This window comes from Chelonia mydas, chromosome 9, assembly GCF_015237465.2.
Source record: "Chelonia mydas isolate rCheMyd1 chromosome 9, rCheMyd1.pri.v2, whole genome shotgun sequence".
Lineage (NCBI taxonomy): Eukaryota > Metazoa > Chordata > Testudines > Cheloniidae > Chelonia > Chelonia mydas.
The window spans coordinates 26,326,760-26,341,631 of record NC_057855.1 but is presented as its reverse complement, the minus strand read 5'-3'; the positions used below and the strand labels follow the sequence as shown (position 1 = coordinate 26,341,631).

Sequence of the window (14,872 nt, the reverse complement as noted above, 5' to 3'; positions counted from 1 at the left end):
TATCTTTTTAACTAAGAGAATTCAAACAGAATATAAAAGCTAATTTCATTTTCCCATAGGGAAAACACTATGGAAAATTTGATAAATATAGCAGAGGTAAACAATAGGGAGTGCAGAAAATACTTTGGACTTAGCGCACATTCCTTCCAAGGTGCAATGTGACCTTTATAAAAATAGGGTGAAATTGTAAGAACATTAATTGACAATACTGGAGAGTTTGCAATTGTTTAGTTGAGCATCATCTGATGGCCAGTTGTGCTGCTTGAACATGGCTATAAAGAACATGGATCCACACCCTGTCAATCTGTTCAGCAGAGAACCCTCTATTGAACAGTAATGCAGGTAACACCATTTTGCAATGGCTTCTTGGAAGAAAGAGGTTACAGATGTTATACACTTAAGATGCCCTTTCCCACCATCCATGCAAAATTAAGCAAGACATACATCTTTTATAAGAGGCCCTGATCCAGAGCATTTAAATGTAGGCTTAACTTTAAGCACGTGAGTATTCCCATTCAGTGGGCTAAAGGCCAGGATTTTTAAAGGTATTTAGCTGGTCCTGTGCTCAATGTTGCATTACCTAACTGATTTAGGAGCCCAAATCCTTTATTTTAAAAAAATTTGGGCACATAGGAGCCTAAATCACATTGACTGTCAGGGGATTTAGACACCCTTGCAATGCTGAATGCAACAATTCCAGAATCTAAGTGCTTTTCTGCATTAGCATCTTAAAATGCTATCTTTTCAATTACAGTATTTTAATAAATCAGTCTAGCCAGGAACTAGATTGCAAATGGCATAGAACATTAACAATATTAATAAAGTGCTAATAAATTAATAATACTTTAATAGTACTTGTGTAATGTAACCTTTAGTTTTTAGATATGTCTTTCAAGTTCTTTATATTTGATTTCTATGCATGATCCTATGGCAAGTTTACATTAATGAATATAACTTTAGGTGGCCCATTTCACTAAGAAATGTGATAAATCCATAATTTATGTGAAGCTGCAGGGACCATTTCTTCTGCAGGAAGGCCCTACATCTATGTTACACTAGGGTGACATGCATTGTATCTTGGTTGTGGACTACAAAAAAGATTACCTACAGAGTATCTGTGTGGAGAGGGGGAGAACGCAGTCTGCTTATGTCTATCAAAAGACAGGCTGTTTCGAAACAATATCTTGGTGTTATTGAGACCATGAGAGTCTTGCGTACAGATATCCTGTTTTAAAGCAAACTGTAAGTGAGTACTGTTACCAGGGACAAACGCAGCTACGTGTCAAAATGATGAATTCCAAAACATAAATTGTCCTGAGAAATAAACAAGCAGAAGCGACACAACAATGCTGTTGTATTCGACTACAAGGGATGCAAAGATATAGGGAAAAATGTGTGGGGTATTCATGTTGCTTTTGCCTGAGAAGTACCTCTGATTGAGCAGGATATTCTGATCTGAGCAATACTGTGAGAAGCTCAGAAGATAGTTCTGATGGCTCCTGGCCATACTGCTACCATAAATAGATCAGTGCAGCTGGTTACAACCATCCAGATTCATAACCTGGAAATGGCTGTTAGCAGAGACCTGGAAGGCACAAGCAAGAGATTTTGTGTGCTTAATAGTGACATGGGGGTGGGGAGGGACGGTGTTGGCACTGGACTTTGCCTTTCACTGTGCTTTCCCTTTCTTTTGGCACATGCTTGATTTATTAAGTAGTGCAACTTAAATATAGACCGGCTTCCAGATACGAGCTTAGGGGTGATTTTGTGTAATACACAAATGATGTGGGTCTAATACAAAGTGATGTTTTGCTCCTCAAATCAGTTTATATATATAAATTTTATATTGCTATATGATAAATATAAATGTATTAATTAGCCAGATCTCTTACTTTTCAAACTGAAGTGGCTGAGTCTTGATGGACTGAGTCCTATAGATTTTTTTCATCTAAAAAAAGAACAGTCCCATCTCTTAGTTCTTTTGTTCCTTAGCAGTGTTGACGAATTAAGAGCTTTATCCCGACTCCCTAAAATACTTAGACCCTGATCTTGAAAGCACTTACTCATGTGTTCAACTGAAATCAGTGAAACTACTCCTGTTTTCAAAGTTAAACATACGAATAGGTGTTTATATAATAATGTAGCCTATGTTTGGACTGAACTCTGTTCAGCCAGTGGAAACGGATATTTATGACTGTACTCAAATATCAATAGCCTCTCAATATACCTAAGAGTCAACTAAAGGAAGTTTAAAAAACAAAGAAGTCCTATCTAGGCTGTAGAGTCTTATACAGATGTTGATTTCAGGATCCCAGTATTTTTTTCTTAATCCACAAATAGGGTTTTTAATATGCTGGAAGGGTATATTGAGTACAACTAACAATATAAAATAGAATATATGATAATGAAAGGACAGTAGTTATTGTAACATACAAAATATTCCACTTCAGAAATTGTCATACTTAGAGAAATTGAAGTTCTGAGCTAACATGCATTCATCCCCATATTATACCCTACCACAGCTGCTGGGGTAAATTTCATTCAGAACATTTAGCCTTGTGACTCCTGTTAACGTTAATGGGAGTCATACAGCTATATATCTCCATACATTAAACTGAAAATGTTTTGCACCGACTTAGTGTGTCCTATGTAAAACGTTCCAGCTACTGAAATATTTGCAGTTTTTAAAATTGAAACAAATACATCAAATGGGTGTAAAAAGAATGTGAGTAGTACAGTATCCAAGAGTTTTATAAGAGCTGGCAGAGGAGCTTGCTGGGCTGTTAATGTCAATTTTCAATAAGTCTTGATTACAGTCTATAAGTATTTACACAGGAAACAAATAGTAATAATGGGCTGTTCCATCTAGCAGAGAAAGATATAACAACCCAATGGTTGGAAGTTGATACTAGACATATTCAGACTGGAAATAAAATGTCATTTTTTAAATGGTGAGAATCATTAATCATTGGAACAATGTACCAAGAGTCATGGTGGACTCTCCATCACTGACCATTTTTAAATCAAGATAGGATGTTATTCTAAAAGGTATGCTCTAATATTAATTTGGGGACGTTCTATGGCCTGTGCTTAACAGTAGGTCAGACTCGATGATCACCATGGTCACTTCTGGTCTCAGAATCTATTAATCTAGTGTCAATATTTCATTTCAGTTTTTAATTTGAACTATGCACTACAGTACATACATACTACAGTATGAATGACAGCTGCTGAAATACTGGTACATATTAGGGATTAGGATCAGACTTTCATGGAGGGCAGATTACGACACATCTGCCTACTGTTGTGTTGCTTGCATCTTGCTCTGAAGCATCTGGTGCTGGCCACTGTTGGAGACAGGATACTGGACAAGTTGAGCCTTGGCAATTCCTAATATTCTACAAATACTAGGGCTTTGGTTCAATTTGAGTGCGTTAGCATTGGGAAATGCTAAAGTTTGGAAATTGAGCTGAATGATTCGTTCAAGTAAATGCAGTACAAATTTAGCTTGCACCGGTTTGGACAACCAACTAGTTTGTCCTATTTTCAAGTAACTTTGCCATATTTTGTCAGGATCATATAGTTGCTACAGTATTTGCCCTTGTTCTTTAATTAAATGCCCAGACCGCTGAAGATTCTGTTTATATTTTGAGAGTGAGCAGAATGTGTTGCATTGTATTTGTTAATAACCAAATTCAGGGCCTTTTTCCTTTTGCCCTCAAAGCAGATGTAAAATAATGCTGCCCACATAAGAACCTGTGATGAATCGTCACTCTTGCCAGGACTCTTGATCATATGCTATGTACTAAAATGTTTTGATGACCTCTGGTCCTGACCTGGAAGGCCGCAGCCAGAGAGGACCAGTAGAGCATGTGAACTGTACCACATTTGGAAGACAAGGAGATAGTACATATTTGTGTAATTAGAGGTCTGAAATTGGCTCATTACAATACGTAAAGGAAGGGAAAAGATGTGTAGGTTTCAGGTAGGCTAGACAAGTAGCCCATTTAACCTTGGGAGACCAGGTTCAAATTCCAGTTTACTTGTACATCACAAATAAATGAGTTTGGTGGTCTCATCCAAGTCTCTAATTCATATTTATTCACATAACAATAGCACCATACACAACTTGGCACAATTCTGCAAGACTGGAATATGCTGATTGGCACTGGAAGAGTGTGGGTGTTGCCAGGCGCATTAGCAGAGCTACCTGGAGAAGCTTGCTGGCTCGAGCAAATGCTACTGGCAATAAGTATTAATATTAGTAGTATTTTTGTCATTTATATTGCATAATCCAGTGGGAGCCCAGGGTGATCATCTCAGGATCATTTTGCCTCTTACTGGATTGCAGGCATTCTGGGATGAAACAAAGCCATTCTGTGCAAACGATGCTACAATGGCAGCCCTTTTAGGAAAGGAAGTTGAGAGCAACATATTCAGTTTCAACTAAGTGAGGACATTTGAACAAATAGTTCTAAATGAAATTTATATATTCTTTGATGTAGATATTAGCAGATTTTTCTCTTGTGAAAAGTAATATTTTAAATAATTATAGGGGTCAGAATCTTGGGATTACATAGCATCCAAATGAAAGCATCCCCAGCAGCACTTCGTCCTCTAGACACAAACTAAGGTATTGGTTTAATTCTGTGTTAAAGGGAAGCTACTATTAACTGTAATGGTGCAGGATCAGGCCAAAGGGTGGGGAATAAGGGCTTGTTTACATGATGCCTTGGTCCACACCCATCACACTCACTAATCTGCCTACGTGGACCCTCCTGGTGCACAGTAAAACTTCCCTAGTGTATGTTAATGTAGTGCTCTTTGAAACGGGACTAATTTAGGGAACTTTTAGTGCGAACCACAGGGTCCCCAAGATACTGTGTAGACAAGCCCTAAAACTCAGGTCCCTTGACTCCGTGCTATAACTGCTAGACTAATCAGTTGGAAGGATGTCCAACAGTTCTAAGGAAATGATTTGTTTTTTCTTAGATCTCCAATACTATTTAATAAAAGTTTTGTTTTTTGAATATAATGTTTTAAAGAATTTACAGTGGAATGTTATTTTTATATGTCTGCCTCATATGACATGTTCAGATGAATAACTGCATGTCATTTATGGGCAGACTGGTGATGTTCCATAATTCTCCATACCCGATTGTTATATTTTGCTATCTTGATAATTAGCTTTTAAATAATGTTGCCAATATGTTCTTACCTACTACCAAAATTGGTCTTAAAAATAAACCTGGTTGGAATTCTGTATTAGCAAAATGATATATCTGTTGTAGTTCAGTCAGACTGAGTAAAGTCACACTATTCCAGATGAGGTTTCACAAGTGCCTTGTATAATGGTACTAACACTTACCTGTCTCTACTGGGAATACCTTGCCTGATGCATCCTAGGATTATATTGGGGTACTCAAACTGAGCGTCGTGGGGGTTGCGAGTTGTCAGACTTCACCCTCAAACCTCACTTCACCTCTAGCATTTATAATATAAAAAATAAATATAAAAATGTGTTTTTAATTTATAAGGGGGAGTCACACTCAAGGCTTGCTGTGTGAAAGGGGTCACCAATGCAGAAGTTTGAGAACCACTGAATTATATTAACTTCAAAAGGCACTGGATCATACCTATGTGCCATACAGAAACTATTTTACATTAAAATTGTTTCTGATATAGCATATGTTGTATATTTACAATTCAAACTGACTCAAGGACCTAGGGGTGACAGTGGACGAGAAGCTGGATATGAGTCAGCAGTGTGCCCTTGTTGCCAAGAAGGCCAATGGCATTTTGGGATGTATAAGTAGGGGCATAGCGAGCAGATCGAGGGACGTGATCGTTCCCCTCTATTCGACACTGGTGAGGCCTCATCTGGAGTACTGTGTCCAGTTTTGGGACCCACACTACAAGAAGGATGTGGATAAATTGGAGAGAGTCCAGCGAAGGGCAACAAAAATGATTAGGAGTCTAGAGCACATGACTTATGAGGAGAGGCTGAGGGAGCTGGGATTGTTTAGTCTGAAGAAGAGAAGAATGAGGGGGGATTTGATAGCTGCTTTCAACTACCTGAAAGGGGGTTCCAAAGAGGATGGCTCTAGACTGTTCTCAATGGTAGCAGATGACAGAACGAGGAGTAATGGTCTCAAGTTGCAATGGGGGAGGTTTAGATTGGATATTAGGAAAAACTTTTTCACTAAGAGGGTGGTGAAACACTGGAATGCGTTACCTAGGGAGGTGGTAGAATCTCCTTCCTTAGAGGTTTTTAAGGTCAGGCTTGACAAAGCCCTGGCTGGGATGATTTAACTGGGAATTGGTCCTGCTTCGAGCAGGGGGTTGGACTAGATGACCTTCTGGGGTCCCTTCCAACCCTGATATTCTATGATTCTATGATTCTAAGTATAGAACCTGATCCTACAATTCTCCTCCTGATAAATTTAGTACAGAGGTTGTTGTTTAACTCAGGAGCGTTAATATCGGGTCATTTGGTTGTCGAATTCTCTTAGAAAACTTGACTGTTCTCTTTGCCAGCCCATTTCCTTGTTCATGGTAGGGGCTGAAAGCGATATACTTGAAATCATACTACATCCGAAAAGCTTCGAATTCAGAGCTAGCAAACTATGTTCTGCTCTCAATAACAATATTTTCCATAATGCCAAAATGAGAAATGTGCCTCTTAATTTTTTTAGGACCTGATGCCTTGTGGGTCTAATGACTAAAATTTCTACAACTCCAGACCAATCAATGCCTATCAGATATGTCTATTTTCTAAGAAGTTCTGATGTTCTTTTGGCATTGGCTTGTCTGACAATGTTGTGAGTATGCGAAGTTCTTTGAGTTGTATCTCTCTGGTCATTCTGCAAGACTTGTTTACTTCAAAATTTCAGACTTAGAAAGAGCACCAGGAATAACTTCAAGTTCTGTGAAAGAGCACACTGAAGTTGCATGCTGTTCACTCTCTCAGCTCTGAAATCTGTGGCAAATTTGATAATTAGCCTAATTTTTTGTTTTCACTTAATCTTGTGACATTGCTATAATCACATCTCTCACTTGGTCCATGATGAAATTATTGCATTTCTTTCACATTTATTTAGATCTATGTTTAGATATTTTATTGGTAGTAGTTACATAAGGCAGAGATATTTTGAAAATGCTATAATCTGGTCAGTTTTTTATATTTCTTGATTTAAATTAAGTCTAATTTGGAAACTGCAGACTGTGAGATTACATTAACAATGTAAATAATATATTAATTTAACTCCATTTCCCATTCTTATTAGAATCACTGTCATAAAGATAGGTTCATGTTGCATAATTCTGTTCTTGCTGACAATTCTCATGACAGTGAGATTAGTTTCTCTTGCTTCTTTGAGCCCAGAATAGTGTACCTCACTACTCTAACCTTTTTTAGTGTTGTGCATTTTCATTGTGTCTGACCTGTACATCTGTTTCTGTAAGGCTTCTGTGACTGCAAATGGAGAAAACAGGAATGTCCAACTACTCCAATTACAGGAAGAGTCAAAACAATGGTCCCCCATGGAGTATTTTTCAGTATAAATAAGGCGTTCATATTTAGATACCTTATTCTTTTGACAAATTATAATGAGAATAGAAAAATAGCATATCGTTAATCCAGTCGTATGACACTTCTTTGTAACAATAATGGGAAGTGATAGAAATTGAACATATTCAATCATAAACTGGAAATCATAATCGGATGGTCCTCTTCTGTGTTACTTTAACTTTCTCAAGCATTTTCGATTAACATTTGAATACTTGTTTTGATTTGTGAAGCTATTCATAACCAGTTGCATTGACCCAGTTCAACAGACAGTTAAATCAGTTTCACTTGAGGAATGATTTTTCAAGGATATGATATTTTCTTTCCACATATGTATTTAAACCTGTCCAGAGAAGTACATCTTTTATTTGCCTTTATTGCATTGCTTTAGCTTGCATCTGCTTTTTTTAAACTAGCCTGTTCATATTTTTCTTTGGTTTCCATTTAAATTCCAAATAATTGATGAGCAAAAAACAACAACAAAATTGCCAAACATTGCCAAAAAGTAATGACTCTCACAGACTGTGGCAATTAAAATTCGGACTTAGAGGTGAAGTGCACATCAAAAATGAGAAAGCACATCCTTTTGTGCTCAATCCCCTAATAACTGGCCACTAAGGAGCTTCACCGCAAAAGCTAACTAAAGTTCTTTAAAAAAACATTTAAGCCACATTTCTCACTCTTCTTCTCTGAAGCTATTGTGTTATTTCCTGGTTAAGTGGAGGTAGCCCGGAAAGAGCCATCACAAATATGTGAAGTCTCATTGCAGCCCATGCAGTCCTTTGGTATTTGAAATTTCACACAGAGATTCCTTCTTGGGTATCTTCATTGAACCAGAAAATACCAAAAGAATTTCACACTGTGGGGGAAAATAGCTTGGAAGGGTTGGTAAATATGTTTTTGTGCTGTGTGTCGTTCTCCCTCCCCCACTTGTTTAGTGGTGACATTCAGCAAATAAATCTGGCCTTAATTTGCTCTTTGTTTTTGCTTTGCAGATTATTTTTAAGGCTGACTCTGAGGGCTGTATTTTCAAAAATATTCATTAAATTCTACCCAAAATAATTTGTGCATAAGCAAGTAATTGTACAGGTAAAATGTGCATTGATACCAGTACTATTTGACATTTGTATAAAACCTTCACTCAGAAGATTTACAAATATTAATGAATTAGGTCTCACAACTCCTCTGTGAGATGAGGAAGTATTATTACTTTCATTTTACAGATGGTAAGATCAGTGGGAGTTTTACCATTGACTCTCTGATTTCATCCAGAGAGATTAATGTAAGTGGTTTTCCCAAGATCACACAAAAAGTTCAGTACAAGACTAGGAATAAAACACATATCTCCCAACTCACAACCCCGTGCTTTAGCTGCAAGATTATCATTTCTCCGTTATTTGTACACGCAAAAACCGTACTTTCGTATGCAAATAGCCATTTGCATAAGCAATTGCCCATTCTTCATGCACAAATACATATTTTCCTGCACACTTACTGATTTGCATGTGTCCTCTCATGTTTCAGGGGGGGCAATTTAAGCAAGTAGTTTTGAAAACATGGCCCTTAGGCCCTTTATAGTATGGCATAAACAGTATATCAGCTGATGTTCTAATACACCTCAGTATTTAGGCACAGATAGTTTGTACTATGGGTATTATGTTAAATAGACAAAAGCAGGAAAATTTATAGTTAGGACTGTGTCACATTTTTAATATAACTTGTGGGGTGCCTGTCAACTGGATCTACAGCATCTCGGCTCAAGCATTTTTAGCTTTATTCCCACATGTAATACTGAGACTGAAATGCCTGTGATGAAATATCACCCATAAAATATTATGCTCTTCCGTACAAGACTGTCATAACATGATGAAACATTGGCAAATCAGTTGGCAGTAGATTTGCAAATGGATAAGCCAATACCATGTCAACTTCATCTACCATAAAATTGTGATAAAGAAATTGGGAATACTCTCAACATATGTTATCTGCCAGATTATCAAAACCTGGCCTTTTTTGCACCCTCAAAGTCTGAATGGAAATAATTGCACAAAGTTGCATCCAGGATTATTTGCCCCGGAATTTCAGTTCAGTTGGACATCTAAACATTTAACGCTGCCCACAGAAAAGTTACCTCGATGGATTTGGTCTACAACACATGGCAAGCCTGCTGAGTGTAGATATATCCTAAATGAAAATTGTGTCTGTGGATAATTGTGTCCAAAATTGTTTGCATATTTCTGGTTGCTTGTACAAAATATCGGCTTGGTTAAGAATGCACTGAAAAGCGAGCCCTATTTACAATTGATTTTTTGGGGTATATCTTCTAGTCTCCAGTTCAGTTTTATTCCCCCTCTATTTTGGTATGCTTAAAACAAACTTCGCCACCAACCACTCTGTTCCTTATTGCTTTGCAACCATGCTAAACTGACAAGCACTGTTTCCAGAGCTCCGTTTCTGCTGATGATGTCTATGATGCAAGTGTAGAAAGAGAAAAGTTTGCTGTTTATGGGAGTATAGCACCAGAAGCATAGAAGTATGCAGTTCTGTCACCTAAAAGAGATGGGACACGTGCAGGATGTGTTAGGGCTCATGCTGCAAAAGAAGATAATTTAGAATTGAGTTATTTGCAGGACCTTCTTTTATGTCTTATTAAGTCATTTGAGATCAGCTGGGTTGTTCTTGTTCACTGTGCTGAGGTTCAGTTTGAATAGGACTGGGGGCAGGGCCCCAGTCAGGAACTCATTTCCTGAGGATGTCAGTTGAGGGATCTCCGAAGATGTTTTCAGGGCTTGTCTTCCATATTTAGGTTAGTTTTTTCATGGTCATTTTAACTTCCTCTATTTCTGTGTCTCCTGATTTGAGAAGAGGGAGAGGATTCTGTTTATTAATTGAATTATTTTTATGTTTAGCAGACTGACTCTTCATAAATTATTGGCATGCTCAAAATATCATCTGCCATCTTGGATTTGCTGACAAGGAGCAACTCCTAATGTCCATTTCTCAAAGTTTCAAAGCTTAGTTTTCTAATGCAAACCTTGTTTAGCATGGACATAAGGTTAAATGGACAAACTGAATTTTTCCTCAATACTTCTCTTCTTGCTGACGGGCAGAATAGAAACGAACAAAAAAACTGCTGAGTTACCCTATTAGCATATGAAAGCTTGCAGTTGTATCCTACAGTAACATTGTTTTGTAATGTCTTGCAATATGCAGTTTTTTTATTAATGTTATGGCAGCCCATAAAGCAAACTCAGACAATAAGAAATGTAGTCTTATGTCACTGAAAGCTTTGCTGTCTGTTAAAACAGTAAGATGCTCATAGTAAATAACCATAGGTTTTTTCCCAGTAGAACTCAGAGTTCATTTGAATAAATAAACATTTAATAGCTTTCAATACAAGTTTTTGTCATGAAGCAACAGCAAAATCCTGGGAAATAAATATATATTTCATTTAAACTATGAAGATTGTGCTTGAAACTGTTAAGCATCAGGAAATAAAGTTATGAATTTTAATGTGCTTTTGTCTGTAGCAAGACTTGCTGCAGTTGTCTTGATTTTATAAATAATAATAATAAAACCATCAAAGTTAGCTGTTTCCACACAGATATTATTTGAATATAAGTTTCTCAGAGGTGCAGAGTTAGAAGCATACACGTAAAGCTAAGACCAGCAGGCATCAGCTCACCCCACTACTTTAATTCAGAGGAGTGTCATTCTGAAGTGCATCATGCTGCTTAAATCAAATTCTGTGATTAATATTTAATGTTACTGTGATGGAATCACTTTCTCCCCTGAGGTTAACTTACGTTTTGCCAGACATCCTGACAACACTGCAATTCTTATATTCCCTGTATGACCTGGGCTTTTCCTTGAGAAAGGTCAGAATAAAGGGTGCTTTTGTTCATATCTAGCCTGCCGGTGATATATTGACAAAGTGTCTGCTGGCTGAATGGAATAGTTTTACAGTATTAAACAAGTGCTGATTTCTGTGGAGAGGCAGGACTTATGGGGGTTTAGAAGGAAGTGAATTGGTTAGGTCAGGAGAATGTACCATTTGTGAACTCCCCCTTTCCTTTTATATTCATGTGTCGGATACAGTAGACGGTACGCTGGCTGTGCTCAAGGCAGAACTGGAGAGAAAGCAGCTTGAAAGTGATCTGCAGTTTGAAAGCTTGCTTTTTTTTCTGTCGGGATTCTACAGGCGCTTGTGCTTGTGTTGGAAGCTGTTTTAAAACTAACATGGTTTAATCCACTAACTGCATGTTGGGTAAATTCAAAACCCACATGCTCGTCCTCTTGCAGTGGAATAAGTCACATCTGATGGACATTTTCTGTGCTTATAGCATAGTAATGAACGTCTGACAGGCGCGACCTTTCATAAGACAGCCCACACTATTGGCTTTCTGCCCAGAATATTGCTGCAACACTATCTGTGATTGGTTATCTCTCTATCATGCATTGCTTCACAAGGGAAAACGGCCCCTTTTTTAATAAATCTACGATGGCTGGCTGCAATATGCTACACTGTAAGTATATTGTGTGAAAGAAACAGACAGACTATAATTCTGCATAGTAGTCTAGGAGCACGTGGCAAGGCTGTAATGCTGTGGGACCTCAGTGGAATGCTGCTTGGTAAATTTTAACGTATTTGTTTTTTCTACAGGTTGGTACTAAGAAGTGCCTTTCCTGACGTCTCTGCTGCTTGGAACCGCTTCTAGAGCAGTCTCTGCTTTTTGCCTTGCTTGCTGCCAGCTAGACTGCGACGACAGCACATCCACCCTCCACCTCTAGCCCAGACACCCCCATTTCTACTTATAATCAAGAGAAAAGCTCTAAGTATCAGGCATTGCCCTAGGCTGCTTTAGTATAAAAATAAGTTTGCTGAAAAAGTAAGATATCTTCTGCCAGAAAATCAAGGAGAGAAAAAAAAATTCTCGATTGTTGCTCTAAACTGCTGCATCTGTCTATGCCAAACTAATCAATACCGATTGCACCACAAAACGCAATTGCAAATTCAGCTGTGTTGGAGATTACCTTTCAGACAACTTTACTGAAAGCAGCTTGGAAATTCTGTGTCAAAGGGTCTGCCACGTTTTCATGCTTGCATTTTGGGCTCCAAATTGGCACTCGGAATGGGTTACTGAGAGCACAAGGCTAGTTTCAGGCCACACTTTTTAACATTCATCTTACTTATGAACCTAGCATTTCTTTAAATACAAAACCTCTTTCAATTAGCAGTTTCATGCTGTGAATTTCTAGTTGGAAACCTTTTCTTTGATATTGTGACAACACAATTTTACATGTACTTTTAAAGTAGGGAGCGGGGAAAAGAGTATTTTGGAGGTGACATTTTCATCATTTCCAGTCTATCAGTTTGGCTGTTTGTTTGTTTGTTTCACTGAAAATTTTAACTACCTGTAAAAATCTAAACATGGCTGTTAGTGTCACACCGATTCGGGACACAAAATGGCTAACACTGGAAGTGTGTAGAGAGTTCCAAAGAGGGACTTGCTCACGACCAGACACGGAATGTAAATTTGCACATCCATCGAAAAGCTGCCAAGTTGAAAATGGACGAGTAATCGCCTGCTTTGATTCATTGAAAGTGAGTAAATATTATATTCTTTTCAAGGATAAATAGTTAATGAATGAAACAATTATAATCGGCAGAACCATAGCGTCTGGGAGATATGGATTGCTGTCTGTGCTAGAATGGAGATTTATGGCTTTTTTTATTGCTGATTTGTTGGTTTTGTTTTTCTCAAGGGATGGGGGAGAGGAGAACAAGGGGGAAATAATTGTAACAGAGTTCAAGCTCTCTGGAATTGGTGTGGTTACAGTTACTAGTTCCTTAACCCTAAATTGTTATTGGTCTGTAGCTGGTGTAAAAAGCAGTGTATATTTTGTTTAGAAATAGCAAAGTCATAGTAGAGATTCTTTTAAATAAATAAATAAATAAGTAAAAGAGACTGGAAATGCAAACCATGTGTTCTAAATGATGATTTGTTGTTGTCTTGTAACTGCATGTGGATTGTTGCTGGCTCTGGACAGGTAGGCAGTGCATTTGAGATCAGTATTTTCCTTCATAAATTAGCATGGCTACTTCTGAAAGCATCTTTTTTTTCATTTTTTGGACTTCCATGATTTTTTCCTTCCTTCTTACAAATATAATTATTTAATGAAAGGAGTGATGCATTCCTTGGAAAACTTAACTGAAAGCCAGGTATCTCCAGTCATGCAAGGACGACTATAACAGTGAAGTTACAGATTTACTGCGACTTCCAAAAAATATATGCTAGGCAAGCTGTGTAAAGTATAGGACTGGTATTTTCAACTGTCTCTAGTTTCAGGGGTCAGTTGTGAAACATACAGATTTCTAGTTCCTTCTCTTCATTCTTTATTAATTAAATAATCCCAGACTTTAAATAGCCATCCCACAGACCGTAACTTAATACAGCACAGAGTCATAAATCAGGCTGATAGAAAAATTATGTCTCTTTGTTTTCTCTAGAATATAATATTGCTGCTCTTAAGGCCAAATCCCAGGAAGGGGAGCGAAGCCTGAGTATATGGGCATTGCTGTGGACAAAAATGTCATGGGCTGAAGGAGGGAATGTTCTGCCTTAGCTAGCTACTGTAGGCCGATTGTATAGCCAGATCAGGATCACAGCTAGAGCAGGGCAGCAAATGGTTTTCCCATCCCACCAAAAATTATGAGATTTCAACAAGTTTTCCTGTTCCGAAATGGAACAAAAAGTCAAAACCTTGAAAATTTTGTGAACCAAAAATTCTAAAGAATGTGGTTCAGATCAATCAAGCATTTTCATATAAATAAATTTGAACCTTTTGTTTTGACTGTGGCCCTTTTTAATGTAAAAACTGTTTTTTTTATATAGCTTAAATTTTGAGAGGAAAAGTAATTTTGATGTGGCAAACAGGATTTTTATCATTTCTAAAATTTCAAAACAAAATATTTTGACAATTTCTAAGGCTTTTTTTCCAAAATGTTTTCAAGTTGAGAAATTTGTCAGAATAGACCCTTGCCCACGAAAAGTTTGACTTTTGACAAATCAGCATTTCCCTATGAAAAACATCTCACAAAAAAATTTCCAACCAGCTCTAGTCACAGCTTCGGGGCATTTGGGTAGCAGTGGATACAACATACTGCTTCCTCTTCGTGGTGGGCTTGATCTAGTGCATATGCTCTGTGCATGGGCTTAGTCCCTGCCACCATGCTGAGCCAGCTCCATTTTCTGCACTTGTCGTGAGTAGTGAAGCTGTATTATTATTATTTTGTAAAAATAT

General features: G+C 37.6%; 1 protein-coding gene across 46 annotated transcripts in view; it reads left to right on the top strand.

Annotated features, from left to right (window-relative positions):
- Positions 1-14,872, top strand: part of MBNL1 (muscleblind like splicing regulator 1) — a 197,511-nt gene that overhangs the window by 26,309 nt on the left and 156,330 nt on the right. For 32 of the 46 annotated variants that reach the window (XM_043521810.1, XM_043521825.1, XM_043521817.1 and 29 more), the window contains one exon: positions 12,231-13,172. The exons of 7 other annotated variants lie outside the window; for them this stretch is intronic. In XM_043521810.1, the coding sequence (XP_043377745.1) occupies positions 12,999-13,172 (174 nt within the window). In that variant the 5' untranslated portion in view covers positions 12,231-12,998. Of the gene's footprint in view, positions 1-11,648; positions 12,094-12,230; positions 13,173-14,872 lie in introns of those variants that run through there. 7 more of the 46 variants (XM_043521824.1, XM_043521822.1, XM_043521802.1 and 4 more) reach the window with 3 other exon arrangements.